The sequence below is a fragment of the Acanthochromis polyacanthus genome, chromosome 9, assembly GCF_021347895.1.
Source record: "Acanthochromis polyacanthus isolate Apoly-LR-REF ecotype Palm Island chromosome 9, KAUST_Apoly_ChrSc, whole genome shotgun sequence".
In the NCBI taxonomy this organism is placed as follows: domain Eukaryota; kingdom Metazoa; phylum Chordata; class Actinopteri; family Pomacentridae; genus Acanthochromis; species Acanthochromis polyacanthus.
In genome coordinates this window covers 587,277-601,258 of record NC_067121.1, presented here as the reverse complement: position 1 = coordinate 601,258, position 13,982 = coordinate 587,277, and the positions used below count along the sequence as shown (strand labels likewise).

The 13,982-nt window shown below is 38.5% G+C and overlaps 1 protein-coding gene across 1 annotated transcript; it reads left to right on the top strand.

The window, feature by feature from the left end:
* Positions 1 to 6,285: 6,285 nt before the first annotated feature.
* On the top strand, positions 6,286 to 13,625 carry LOC127535478 (uncharacterized). Its single transcript, XM_051953636.1, has 2 exons — positions 6,286 to 6,738; positions 13,191 to 13,625. The coding sequence occupies exons 1-2, from the start codon at positions 6,340 to 6,342 to the stop codon at positions 13,581 to 13,583; spliced, it is 792 nt and encodes a 263-aa protein (XP_051809596.1). The 5' UTR covers positions 6,286 to 6,339; the 3' UTR covers positions 13,584 to 13,625.
* The last annotated feature ends 357 nt before the right edge of the window (positions 13,626 to 13,982 follow it).

Here is a 13,982-nt window from a genome sequence, read left to right as displayed (position 1 = left end):
TGATTGACTGTGGTGTCACCTGGCAGGATGGTGACGCTCTGGTCTTCATGTGGCACCAGTAAAAAGGGATTTTCTTTCTCATATATCAGTGAACACCTTATAGCTGATTTGTCACCAGGACAATGTGAGGATAATGTTTTCTGATTCACTGTCAGCAGACAGAAGAAGTGGCTGTGAGCAGAACTGAAGCCTTGTGGGGTTTGTGAAGAGATGCACTGAGGTGTTTTACATTAACAGATCCATATTTACGGCTGACTAGTTTTCCTGGTGAAATAATTAGAGTTCATGTCTTTCAACACCACAAACACCGCCTCAGTCTGAATGGAACATTTCCTCAGTGATGTTGCTGCTTTGTTTTAACAGGTTGTTGGAAGGAGGTACTTAGCACGAGAAAGTGTTGTGGAAGTTGTTCTGCTCTGATTTTTCAATGTGAACCCTCATAACAGAGCTTTGGTATTGTCTTAAACAGTGCCTTAGAATTTCACATGGACTTTGTCTTCTTTACATCTGTGCTCAGCTCTTTGAAAAGGAGGAGGAACATGTTGAGGGAGGAGCAACTCTGTCAAAGAGCAGAACAGAAAAGGACTCCCACTGTCACATACATTCAGTCTGTAAACCAAACATAACAGATAGTGTGTGGAAGATGCTGTCACTGCATTACTGTGTCATGTTTCCTTTGTTTGTGATCACACTGAAAGGTAGGTTAAAGCAGGAAGAAGAAATGTCTCTGAAGGATTTGATTGCTAGAAATCACCGGAACAAATGTTCACTCTTCAAAATGGTCTTTAACAAAATTTATCTCTTCATTTAGGTTTTAACTGTCAACAACTGACTGTAGAGAAGGATGAAGAGTCCAGTTTAGAAGGCAGCACTGTGACTCTGACCTACACATACTCCCAAACTGCTACGTATAGTGATTATTTCTTCTGGTATCAACAACATCCAGGAAAACCTCCAGAGTTCCTCATCTTTCACACAGTAGCACAAAATGAAACAAAAGCTGGACTGTCTGTTTCTGTGAGTGATGATAACAAACAAATCAGTATGAAGATCTCCTCTGCTGCAGTGACAGACTCTGCTGTGTACTACTGTGCTGTGAAGCCCACAGTGACAGGAAACAGTAAAACTCTGTACAAAAACCTTTGGAGCAAAGACAACAGAAAACTCCACAACATCCACTAGAGGGAGACACACTCTGTTAAAGCTCTGATTTGCGACTTGTTGGACTGATGACAAAGACAACAGAGAAATGAAGCAGAAAAGATCAGAGACAAAGCTGCTGTGGAAACACAAACAATTTGATTGGCTGAAAAAATGATGTCAAGAGGTAATGGCCCCGCCCACTGAACTTCAGCTCATCCACTCACATTATTTCTTCCTCATTGTGCTGCAGTGGAAGAACATTGTTCATCTGATGTGTGTCTGACTTTAATAACTCCAAAGACATGTTGCTTTACCTCTTTTTGTTTTCATCTCACTTCATAGGTGAGTTTATGAACACATGAATTTCTCTTTAACCTGCTGTGTTCATGTTCACAGTTGAAATCACTCAATATTCTGTCTTTGTCATCAAGTTGTGTACAATCTAGTTGTGATCTGAGCTCCAGTTGAGCTGTTTGTGTCCACAGAGTAACACTGTACAGGTGACATTTTCCACTGTCTTCTCCTCTCAGCCTCATGGACAATGTGAGTCTGATGGCTTCATTTTCTCTACTTTTCCAGGACTAAAAGCTGAAGACACGATCTCTCCTGAACGAGATGAAGTCAGTGGAACAGAAGGAGAATCTGTCACACTCACGTGTAACTATCAGACCGAGTATGATAGAGTTACCCTTTACTGGTACAAACATCATTCTGACCTTCAGGCTCCTCAGTTTATTCTCTGGAAAGGAGCCAAGGGATACACACCTGAACATATTCCTGATCAGCGATATGAATCCCAAACAACAGATACATCAACTACATTGACCATCAATCAGCTAACCCTGGCAGACACAGCTCTCTACTACTGTGCTCTAGAGACACAGTGATACAAAGTGTAGCAGAGGCTGTACAAAAACCTGAACACAGATATGAGACTCCTCTTCAAAGAGGAGGGAAGTGGTATTGAGAGCACAGCTTCATATCAGATGGATTGTGCTAATTCCTGTTTTCTCACAGTCACTGTGGTTACAGCTGCTGATGAAACACTGTGGGAGGATTGACAGGAGCAGCAGATCAGTGATGCCTCCAGAAGAGATGCTGCAGAGGATTTGAGGGGAAAGTGGTTTACAAAAACACATCTCGAGTTTATATGATTCAAATATTGAAAATTCTGTCCTTGACGATAATTTATTCCACTACAACAACATCAGGTGCAATAAAATGTGTTTTTATTGACTGATCTGATGACATATTTTTATCATTCTGATCCTCTTCATCTTTGTCAGTGGTGAATCCAGACACCATTTACCATCAGATCAATCATTCCAGTGGTCTCATTTGATGATATGTGTTGTTTCCAAAAGTACATATTGTCAAACATCCAAGATCCAACTTTTAAAAAGGAAAGAAAATACAAATTTGACATTAAGTCCAGCAGAGATACTGTAATGGCTCTTTAAATTTTTCTTTCTGCAAATAAATAAAATGTGAATCCGTTCAGAAATAAACCTCACTTGTTGTTAAATATCAACATGACGACAACATGGAAGCAACTTGTAACTTTGCACACATGATGACAGTATATAAATGTCTATGGACATCAGTTTATGTGGTCCCATGAATGAGTCCACATCATTATTTTAGCATTTCTGGAGATAGTGAACCCCATAAAATATTTCTGCAAATACAGCTGTGTTTGTGTGTAAAATGACCACAGTTCCTCAATCTGAAAACATGTGAAGTCCACTCATTCCACCACTATATTTTACAATACCCAAATAAATTATGAACAACATCTAAGACAGTTCAATGACACATTTCCTGATTTCTGTCTGATTTGACACGAATTCAATCACATGACAAACGATTAGTTTTCATTTTTGCAGCCAATAATATAAGCCTCATTTTCAGAAAGACTGCTTCAGTTGTTCATTCTCATATCATCTGAAATCATAGAATCAGATTATTCCCTTACAGAGATGGAAATCAATTTTTAAACGAGATGTTACTTCAGCAACTTCTCCCTCCTCCTTCTGATACAGTAGTAGGAACCACTGGGTTTTCAACTGTATGTTAGATGAAATAAAATTAATATTCATCAATGTGATTTAAAAGCAAAGGAACGGGAAACCAGCAGATGAACAGAGATTCATGTGTTTGTGTCTAAAGCTGTAAAATACATTCAGGTGTGGTTCTAGTGTTGAGAACATCCAGATATGAGAGGAGGAACATGTTGAGGGAGGAGCAACTCTGTCAAAGAGCAGAACAGAAAAGGACTCCCACTGTCACATACATTCAGTCTGTAAACCAAACATAACAGATAGTGTGTGGAAGATGCTGTCACTGCATTACTGTGTCATGTTTCCTTTGTTTGTGATCACACTGAAAGGTAGGTTAAAGCAGGAAGAAGAAGAAATGTCTTCAATGGATTTCACTGAAAGAAGTCACTGAAACAGATGTTCACACTTTAACAATATTTACTTATTTTTGTTTTAGGTGTCAACTGTCAACAACTGACTGCAGTGAAGGATGAAGAGTCCAGTTTAGAAGGCAGCACTGTGACTCTGACCTACACATACTCTCAAGTCGTATCTAATGATAATTTCTTCTGGTATCGACAACATCCAGGAAAACCTCCAGAGTTTCTCATCGCTAGCTATGGAACACAACCTGCAACATCAGCAAGAATGTCTGTTTCTGTGAGTGATGATAAAAAACAGATCAGTATGAAGATCTCCTCTGCTGCAGTGACAGACTCTGCTGTGTACTACTGTGCTGTGAGGCCCACAGTGACAGGAAACAGCAAAACTCTGTACAAAAACCTTTGGAGCAAAGACAACAGAAAACTCCACAACATCCACTAGAGGGAGACACACTCTGTTAAAGCTCTGATTTGTGACTTGTTGGACTGATGACAAAGAGAACAGAGAAATGAATCAGTAGAGATCAGACATTTTAATTTATCTTTGGTTCAAATGGAACATGAATCCTTTCAGGAAGGATTAATCTGATTTGTGTTGAATTATCAGTTTCTATATTCAGTATTCTGTTTAAACTTTATGTTTGTGAACATTTGGGAAGACACAATAAGCCTCATGTGTTGTTAAGACAACATGGAAGCAACATTTACATTTGTAAATATAGTATCAATATATACAGACCTCTGCACACCAGATTGTTTCATCTTACAACTACTTTAGTTCATCATTTTTCCATGTTAACACAGCAAAGAACTTAAATGTCTTGTATTAGTTGCCACACATGGAATTCTACTGATGTTAGAGAGCTCAAGAAAAGATGCAAAGTTGACAACAGACCTCTGGTAGGACATATGGAGACATTTATAATTACACTCTAAGATGAAGTTTCTGGAGCACCAATATTACTCTCCTTTGAATGTTTTGCACTTATTTCTATTGTCAAATGCCAAAAATTAAAAATACGACCTCTGCAGAAGCAGAAGGAAATAATTTTGTCTGTGTCCTCACCAAGTTATATTTCTGCAGAAACCAATCCCTTAAAAATGTTCTAATTGGAAAAGAGACAAAATAAATCACTTTGATCAAAATCAGAGATGGAGACAAAGTTGCTTCATTCTTTCTGACTTGACACAAACTGAACCACATGTTGAAGCAGCTACTATCTACCATCAGATACATCATTTATTTGATCTCATCTGATGATATCTCTTGTTTCCAATAATCTGTCACCCATCCAAGGTCCAACTACAGTGAAGATGGGAAAACAACACTGTAACAGATGACCTGTCTGTGGGTCCACTCAGCACAATAACCAAGGCAGTCTGGCGATACAGTCAGAGCTTTTATTCACCGCACCGTCACCAATGTAATTAAACAGTTTCTTCTTCTGCCTGCCGCTACACCAGACCTCATCCTGTCCACTGTCCTCCACCCGTGCGTCTCCTCTCTCGTCCTCTCTGTCCGTGTGCCTTTTGTCCTCTGCTCCAGCCTGCTACTGCAGAGAGAATCAGGTGAGTCTGATCAATAACACCTGCATCAATTAACCTGACGCTGCTTCCACACACCCTCCTCTACACCTCTCTCTACTGCAGCTGAGCTCTGCACGCCCACCGCCACAAACACAAACTTGACATTATGTCCAATAGAGATGTTGTAAAAGCTCTTTAAGACATTCTGTCAATGCAATGAACCCAATATGTGTTGAATTATCATCACTGTCATGCTTTAGTGTTCATTTTAAATCATGTGTTTGGACATTTGATGAGGCAATTAAAAGCCATATGTTTTAAAATTTACACATGAAGACAACATGTTAACAGCGTGTAAGTTCAACATTTGATAGGAATATAAGTATGTCTAACTATAACAGTTTATGTGGTCCTACAAATTAATCCACATCACTTTGCTGACAAATCTAAACAGTAAAATGTTTTCTATCGGATTATAATAGTTGGGACACAGCAAATTTTACTGAACTGTCAGACCTCAATCACTGATTCAAAGGTGACAAAAGACTGTATTTAGAGGTTGAAAATAATTTTCAGGAGCCTAAATATCACTATTGTTCAAGTGTTTTTTCCACACTGATGGGTCAAAAAATGAACATGTCTCCTATGTTGAAGCTATTTGATCATTTGGGACATTTGATCTCTGAGTGGCTTTGATCCTCTTTTCTGTTCTGATGTGTTTTCAGACAAGACAACTACTGGACCCTGGAAGGTTCTGTCCTGGAACATCTTTACATTAACATATACATGAATCTACTTGGTGATGCTGTCAGGAAACATTTGTATGCAGACGACACACAGTTGTACATGTTACTCTCCTCCAGTGATCTTAAGTCAGTGAGTGAATGAGGTCATCAGCAGAGACAAACACTCTGTTAGTCAGAGCTGTGAGAGGAAGGAGGAAAGGATGAAGGGAGGAGCTAAACTGGGACTCAAGTACAGAAAAGACACAAACTTTCACAGTGGAGTTTGATCCAAGAACAGACAGATTGTCTTCATCTTCAAGATGCTGTCAGTGAACTTCAGTCTGTTTGTCACTTTGTTTGTGCTCACAATAAGAGGTAGGTGACATATTTAACATGAACAGAGTTTCACTGAGAAGCATTAGCAGATTACAAAGTTTTATCTGTTCTACATGGAATAACATTCTTAACAGCTGATTATTCTCTGTTAAACAATCATTTTTATTGATTCATGTTTTTCTCTGCATGTTGTGTTCTTCTCCAGAGTGTAAAGGAGAAGACAAAGTGATGCAGCCATCAGGAGATGTCATTGCTGCTGAAGGAGACACAGTTACACTGGATTGTACTTTAGAGACCAGTAACACAGGACAAACTACATTGTTCTGGTACAAACAAGAAGTAAATAGTTTTCCTAAGTACATGTTAAGACGTGGTGATTATGGAGGTGACAATGCTCCAGAGTTCCAGGAAGACAGATTTGATGCTGAATTCAGCAAGACATCAGTTCCTCTGAAGATCCAGAAGCTTCATCTGTCAGACTCTGCTGTGTACTACTGTGGTCTGCAGCCCACAGTGACAGGAAACAGTAAAACTTTGTACAAAAACCTTTGGAGCAAAGACAACAGAAAACTCCACAACATCCACTAGAGGGAGACACACTCTGTTAAAGCTCTGATTTGTGACTTCTTGTTGATTGGCTGAGCTGAAAAAACAAAACACATCGGCTGAATCCCAAACCGCCCCTTACACACTCCCCTCCACTACCGAGTGTCACTCCAAAAGAAGTCACACTCGCAGCTGTGGAGGGCACCTATTATTGAAGGCGGAGGGTATAAATACGATCGTCAGGAATGGGACACCCTGTCGCCTCACCAGAAAACGGAAGACGTCATCGCCATGGTAACACAAAGAGCCTACTGAGCATGTCTGTAGCGCTGTGGCACAGGTTGCAGGCAATGATGTAGGGGCTACATTCTGCTTCAAATAATTTGAAGTCATCCCACATGTTTTCCAATCCTATTATCTGGCATTTCAAATCCAACAAATGAAGAAATGAATGAATTCTGTCAGTTGTGTTCAAATTTTAAGGTGTCAGGGGGTGCACAATTAAATCAAATGTCAGCAGAGAAGAAGATTTGTTTCTTTTGTTTTATCTTTTACATCACTCTTTTTGTGATGTTCTGTCAGTGTGAAAAAGGCGTGGGAGAAATAATGGACGCATGTGGAACTTACATCAATATGTTGTTTCCTCCTCCATTTCGACGTTGCACTTCCTGAAAAAGTTGTCCAGAGTGAGCATCGATGCAGACTCGCTATTTAAGGGCTGAACAGTCCAATCTCCCTCCGCACTACACGGTTTGGGACGGCCCTTAATATGGAGGACCCTCCGTGGGAACGTGCAAACGGAGGGGTAGTGTGTAGGGATAGTGTGTAGGGGGCGGTTTGGGATTCAGCCATCATGTCAAGAGGTAATGGCCCCGCCCACTGAACTTCAGCTCATCCACTCACATTATTTCTTCCTCATTGTGCTGCAGTGGAAGAACATTGTTCATCTGATGTGTGTCTGACTTTAATAACTCCAAAGACATGTTGCTTTACCTCTTTTTGTTTTCATCTCACTTCATAGGTGAGTTTATGAACACATGAATTTCTCTTTAACCTGCTGTGTTCATGTTCACAGTTGAAATCACTCAATATTCTGTCTTTGTCATCAAGTTGTGTACAATCTAGTTGTGATCTGAGCTCCAGTTGAGCTGTTTGTGTCCACAGAGTAACACTGTACAGGTGACATTTTCCACTGTCTTCTCCTCTCAGCCTCATGGACAATGTGAGTCTGATGGCTTCATTTTCTCTACTTTTTCCAGGACTAATTGCTGAAGACAAAATCTCTCCTGAAGAAGATGTAGTCAGTGGAACAGAAGGAGAATCTGTCACACTCAGGTGTAACTATCAGACAGAGGATGATTATGTGTACCTGTACTGGTACAAACATCATTCTGACCTTCAGGCTCCTCAGTTTATACTCTGGAAAGGTGGAAAAAGAAACACTGCTGATCATATTCCTGATCAGCGATATGGATCCCAAACAACAGCTACATCAACTACATTGACCATCAATCAGCTAACCCTGGCAGACACAGCTCTCTACTACTGTGCTCTAGAGACACAGTGATACAAAGTGTAGCAGAGGCTGTACAAAAACCTGAACACAGATATGAGACTCCTCTTCAAAGAGGAGGGAAGTGGTATTGAGAGCACAGCTTCATATCAGATGGATTGTGCTAATTCCTGTTTTCTCACAGTCACTGTGGTTACAGCTGCTGATGAAACACTGTGGGAGGATTGACAGGAGCAGCAGATCAGTGATGCCTCCAGAAGAGATGCTGCAGAGGATTTGAGGAGAAAAAGTTCATTTACATCAAAAATATTTCAGTGTTTTTTATGATTCAAACAAAAATAAATTATCAACATCTGAGATGGTGCTACATATTTCTTGAATACTATATATACTATACCATATATATTTTTTAAAACAAGAGTTTTCATTGATTGAGTTCCACAATAAGATTCTCTTAATAAAAACCTGCTCCAGTAGCATTTCTTGAATCATCTGAGGTCAGAGATGTCAGTCAGAATGTTACTTTAACATTTTCTCATCTTCTCTGAGACAGAAGAAAGAGGAAGAATTTAGTTTTCAAACTGATGACCACAAGAAATAAAACAATGATTCTGGAAAAATTTAAGAACAAATCAAAGAGAAATCCAGCAAAATAAAAGAGGTTCATGTGTTTGTGTCTAAAAGTGTAAAACATTAAAGCTTTTGTTCCAGATTGATCACACCTGTTCTGATTTTACAGAGAACTGCCTGGAAGAAAGTCTTTTCCCAAATGGAGTAAAACTTCAAAAACTTCTTATATATTCTTCTGAAACATTGGTAGGAAATGATGATTCACTAAAATGAGTCAAAAGCAAAACAGAAAACAGAAAATCCAGAAGAATATTGTTCAGATTCATGTGTTTGTGTCTAAAACTGTAAAATATCTTCAGGTGTGGTTTTGGTGTTGAGAACATTCAGTGATATGAGAGGAGGAACATGTTGAGGGAGGAGCAACTCTGTCAAAGAGCAGAACAGAAAAGGACTCCCACTGTCACATACATTCAGTCTGTAAACCAAACATAACAGATAGTGTGTAGAAGATGCTGTCACTGCATTACTGTGTCATGTTTCCTTTGTTTGTGATCACACTGAAAGGTAGGTGAAAGCAGGAAGAAGAAATGTCTGGAAAGGATCTGCTTGTTAGAAATCAATGGAAAAGATTAATAGCAAACAATAAACAATATGGTCTTTAACAACATTTATCTCTTCTTTTAGGTGTCAACTGTCAACAACTGACTGCAGTGAAGAATGAAGAGTTCAGTTTAGAAAGCAGCACTGTGACTCTGACCTACAAATACTCCCAAGCTGCCGCTATTAATGACTATTTCTTCTGGTATCAACAACATCCAGGGAAATCTCCAGAGTTCCTCTTGTATCACTATGGAACACAACGTGAAACAAAAGGTAGACTGTCTGCTGCTGTGAGTGATGATAAAAACTATATCACTATGAAGATCTCCTCTGCTGCAGTGACAGACTCTGCTGTGTACTACTGTGCTCTGCAGCCCACAGTGACAGGAAACAGCAAAACTCTGTACAAAAACCTTTGGAGCAAAGACAACAGAAAACTCCACAACATCCACTAGAGGGAGACACACTCTGTTAAAGCTCTGATTTGTGACTTGTTGGACTGATGACAAAGACAACAGAGAAACGAAGCAGTAAAGATCAGAGACAGAGCTGCTGTGGAAACACAAAACAATTTGATTGGCTTAACTGAAAAAAATGATGTCAAGAGGTAATGGCCCCGCCCACTGAACTTCAGCTCATCCACTCACATTATTTCTTCCTCATTGTGCTGCAGTGGAAGAACATTGTTCATCTGATGTGTGTCTGACTTTAATAACTCCAAAGACATGTTGCTTTACCTCTTTTTGTTTTCATCTCACTTCATAGGTGACTTAAGTTCAGGGATAAAATTTGACCTCCTGCTTTAACAACATACACAGACAGCTTTTGAAAAGTTTTTTCTGATTTTTGTTCTGAGAAAATGAAATGATGTTTTGATTATCTTCTGAATTGAACTGACAGAAATACAGTTTTACTGCTTGTAAATGTCACATTTTCCACTGTCTTCTCCTCTCAGCCTCATGGACAATGTGAGTCTGATGGCTTCATTTTCTCTACTTTTTCCAGGACTAAAAGCTGAAGACACAATCTCTCCTGAAGAAGATGAAATCAGTGGAACAGAAGGAGAATCTGTCACACTCACATGTAACTATCAGACAGAGGGTGATTATGTTTACCTTTACTGGTACAAACATCATTCTGACCTTCAGGCTCCTCAGTTTATACTCTGGAAAGGAGCAAAAGGGAGGACAGGTGAACATATTCCTGATCGTCGATATAGATCCCAAACAACAGCTACATCAACTACATTGACCATCAATCAGCTAACCCTGGCAGACACAGCTCTCTACTACTGTGCTCTAGAGACACAGTGATACAAAGTGTAGCAGAGGCTGTACAAAAACCTGAACACAGATATGAGACTCCTCTTCAAAGAGGAGGGAAGTGGTATTGAGAGCACAGCTTCATATCAGATGATTGAGGTAAATTCCTGTTTTCTCACAGTCACTGTGGTTACAGCTGGTGTGGTGACGCTTCAGGATCCTGAACTTGATGACTTTGTAACTTCCACGCTGCTTAGATTTTTTTATACCTTAAATATTATATAATTATTGATGTTCTGTTTCAACTTCAAAGTTATTCAAAAGGTAAAAATGGAGTTAGATGTAGCTGAGCTGTCAAGAAAAGCCCGAGCACATTTTGATACACTGATTCCAGTCAAACATAACTGTACTGACGACATTACATCAAACTTTTCTTAAATTACATTTTTTTTGGCTACAGGCAAAAATGTAGGCAACATGAGCATGTTTGGACTTTAATAAATAGGCTCAAAACAATAACTCTGGAAAAGTTCATGGTACAAAATGTCTTTCTTCTTAAAACATCACTGGTTGAAATGACAGACGGAGACACAAGACAGTTTGATAATGAAACAAATTGGTGTCATCAGGTTAAAACACTGGGATCCACAGACCTTCTGGGTAGAAAACATTTGACATTTTAACATGTAAAGTGTTAAAACTGGTGTTTATCCAAGATCTGGAATAAAGGCTTTCAACAAAACTGTCATCATTGTCAATGGGGACAAGAATGAATAATGTGAAAAAAAGAGAAAAACTAAAAACCTGAGAAATAAAACAGAAATAACTGATTGCTGACTGTTTCATTTTGTTTATATTTAAAATCAGTTTTAATATTTACATTCCTTTTTTTAATCGACTTAATGTCACATTTTACTGGAATTCCAAAAACATTTAATTGACACTGAAATAATAAACTAATAAATAACGCTACAATGAAATGAGCAAATTATGCAAAATGATGAAAGATTTGAATTTACTTTATTGAAGAAAAAATTAAACTTCTTTGAATCAACACAATGTACTCATGTTTGTTGAAAATAAATTACTTTTGTTGATTGAACATAATTTTATAAGTTGCTGCTGAAACAACTAATCAGTGTCCAACCAATATTCATGATGGTTGTGGTTTTCAGCTAAAGGAGAGTTTCAGTGAGGAGCTGAGCTGTTCCTGAACCACAGAAAAGACAAACTTCCAGATGCAACACAGTTTTGTTGTGTGACTTTTAAATGCTGGAAGGTCACTAAATTTATTTTTCCACAGGTGTTACAAATGTATGGTTTGTCACCTGTGTGGATTCTCATGTGGAGTAATAAATGATCCCCACGACTAAAACCGTTTCCACATATTTCACTAGAAAATGGCTTCTCTCCTTTGTGGATTGCTTGATATAGATTTGATTATTATTATTTTTATTATTATTATCATTGATTAATATAAAGAAAGTTGAATATTACAGCTTCAAACTGTATTGGAGGACTGTTTGTGAATCAACATTTGTTGATAAGAAAATATCTTTACTTTCAGTAGGATGTCATTGTAGAGGGAGGGCCAGTTGCCTCCTCTACATAAGATTTATGTCTAACCTGATCACTCTATGTATTAACACTTGTAATTTAATTCTAAGTTCCAGGTCTCAAAATATCTAAGTCTCACCATAGAATCATCAAAGGAATCCAGGAGCCAAGTCTTCAGATGCCAAGAAGAAAAGTGTTTATTCTGTTTAAAACAGATCAAAACACTGAGAGAGGTCCCGGGAGCTCTCTGATCTTACTGTCAGATAACACAATCTTTTATACCCTCTGAGCTGGGGTCAGTTCACGCCTTTAACCCATCCTTCTTTTTGCAGCTTTTAGGTGTTTGTATTTTGTCACACAATATGATCAGAATGAACTGCTGTTGGATAGTTTCTGTATAAACTGAGATGTTTCTATAAATGAGAGACAATCACACAACAAATCCTCTGACAACCAAACTAACTGCTGAGAGACATCAACCACTGAACATGTGTGAAATAAAGAGAATCCAGTCTGTAAATTTAAATATGTGGAAAACAAGCAGGACTCAGGAAATCATTTAGAAAACACAATCATTGATTGATGACTGACTGATGATCAATAAATATGTGAGAGAGTGAATGAGATCATCAGCAGAGACAAACACTCTGTTAGTCAGAGCTGTGAGAGGAAGGAGGAAAGGATGAAGGGAGGAGCTAAACTGGGACTCAAGTACAGAAAAGACACAAACTTTCACAGTGGAGTTTGATCCAAGAACAGACAGATTGTCTTCATCTTCAAGATGCTGTCAGTGAACTTCAGTCTGTTTGTCACTTTGTTTGTGCTCACAATAAGAGGTAGGTGACAAATTTAACATGAACAGAGTAAAACAGACATAAATTCGTACACCACAAAATTTTATCCATTCTATGCGGAATAAAACTCTTAACTGCTGATTGTTTTCCATTATTCGATCATCTTTATTGATTCATGTCTTCCTCTGCATGTTGTGTTTTTCTCCAGAGTGTAAAGGAGAAGACAAAGTGATGCAGCCATCAGGAGATGTCATTGCTGCTGAAGGAGACACAGTTACACTGGACTGTACTTTTGAGACCAGTTCCAATACTCGTACATTATTCTGGTACAAACAAGAAGTGAATGGTTTTCCAAAGTACATTTTAAGACGTGGTTATTCTGGAGCTGATAATGCTCCAGAGTTCCACAAATACAAATTTGATGCTGAACTCAAAAAGACATCAGTTCCTCTGAAGATCCAGAAGCTTCAACTGTCAGACTCTGCTGTGTACTACTGTGCTCTGCAGCCCACAGTGACAGGAAACAGTAAAACTCTGTACAAAAACCTTTGGAGCAAAGACAACAGAAAACTCCACAACATCCACTAGAGGGAGACACACTCTGTTACAAATCTATGGTTGTTTACTGCATAAAAGAGTAGCACAAATGTAAGATATAAACACTAAATTTTAGAGGAAAAATCACTTCAAACTAGTGAAATTATCAGTCCATGCAGCAAGTAAATTTTACTTGATAAGAAATCTTGAAATAAGATTTTTAAATCTTAAAATAAGGTCCCAAGCATGTATGCAAAAGATTTAAATAAGCTGAAAATGCTGATGTTCAGCTGAAACTATTTGAAATCAGGGGCGATACTGCCCACTAATAAGTGAAAAATATGACCAAATAATTCCTTTTTAAAATTTTTGATTTTCTTATTTCTAGCAAGACATGCAGTAAAAGGTCACAACCTGGAACTGAACCCAGATCACTGCATTCATAGGGTA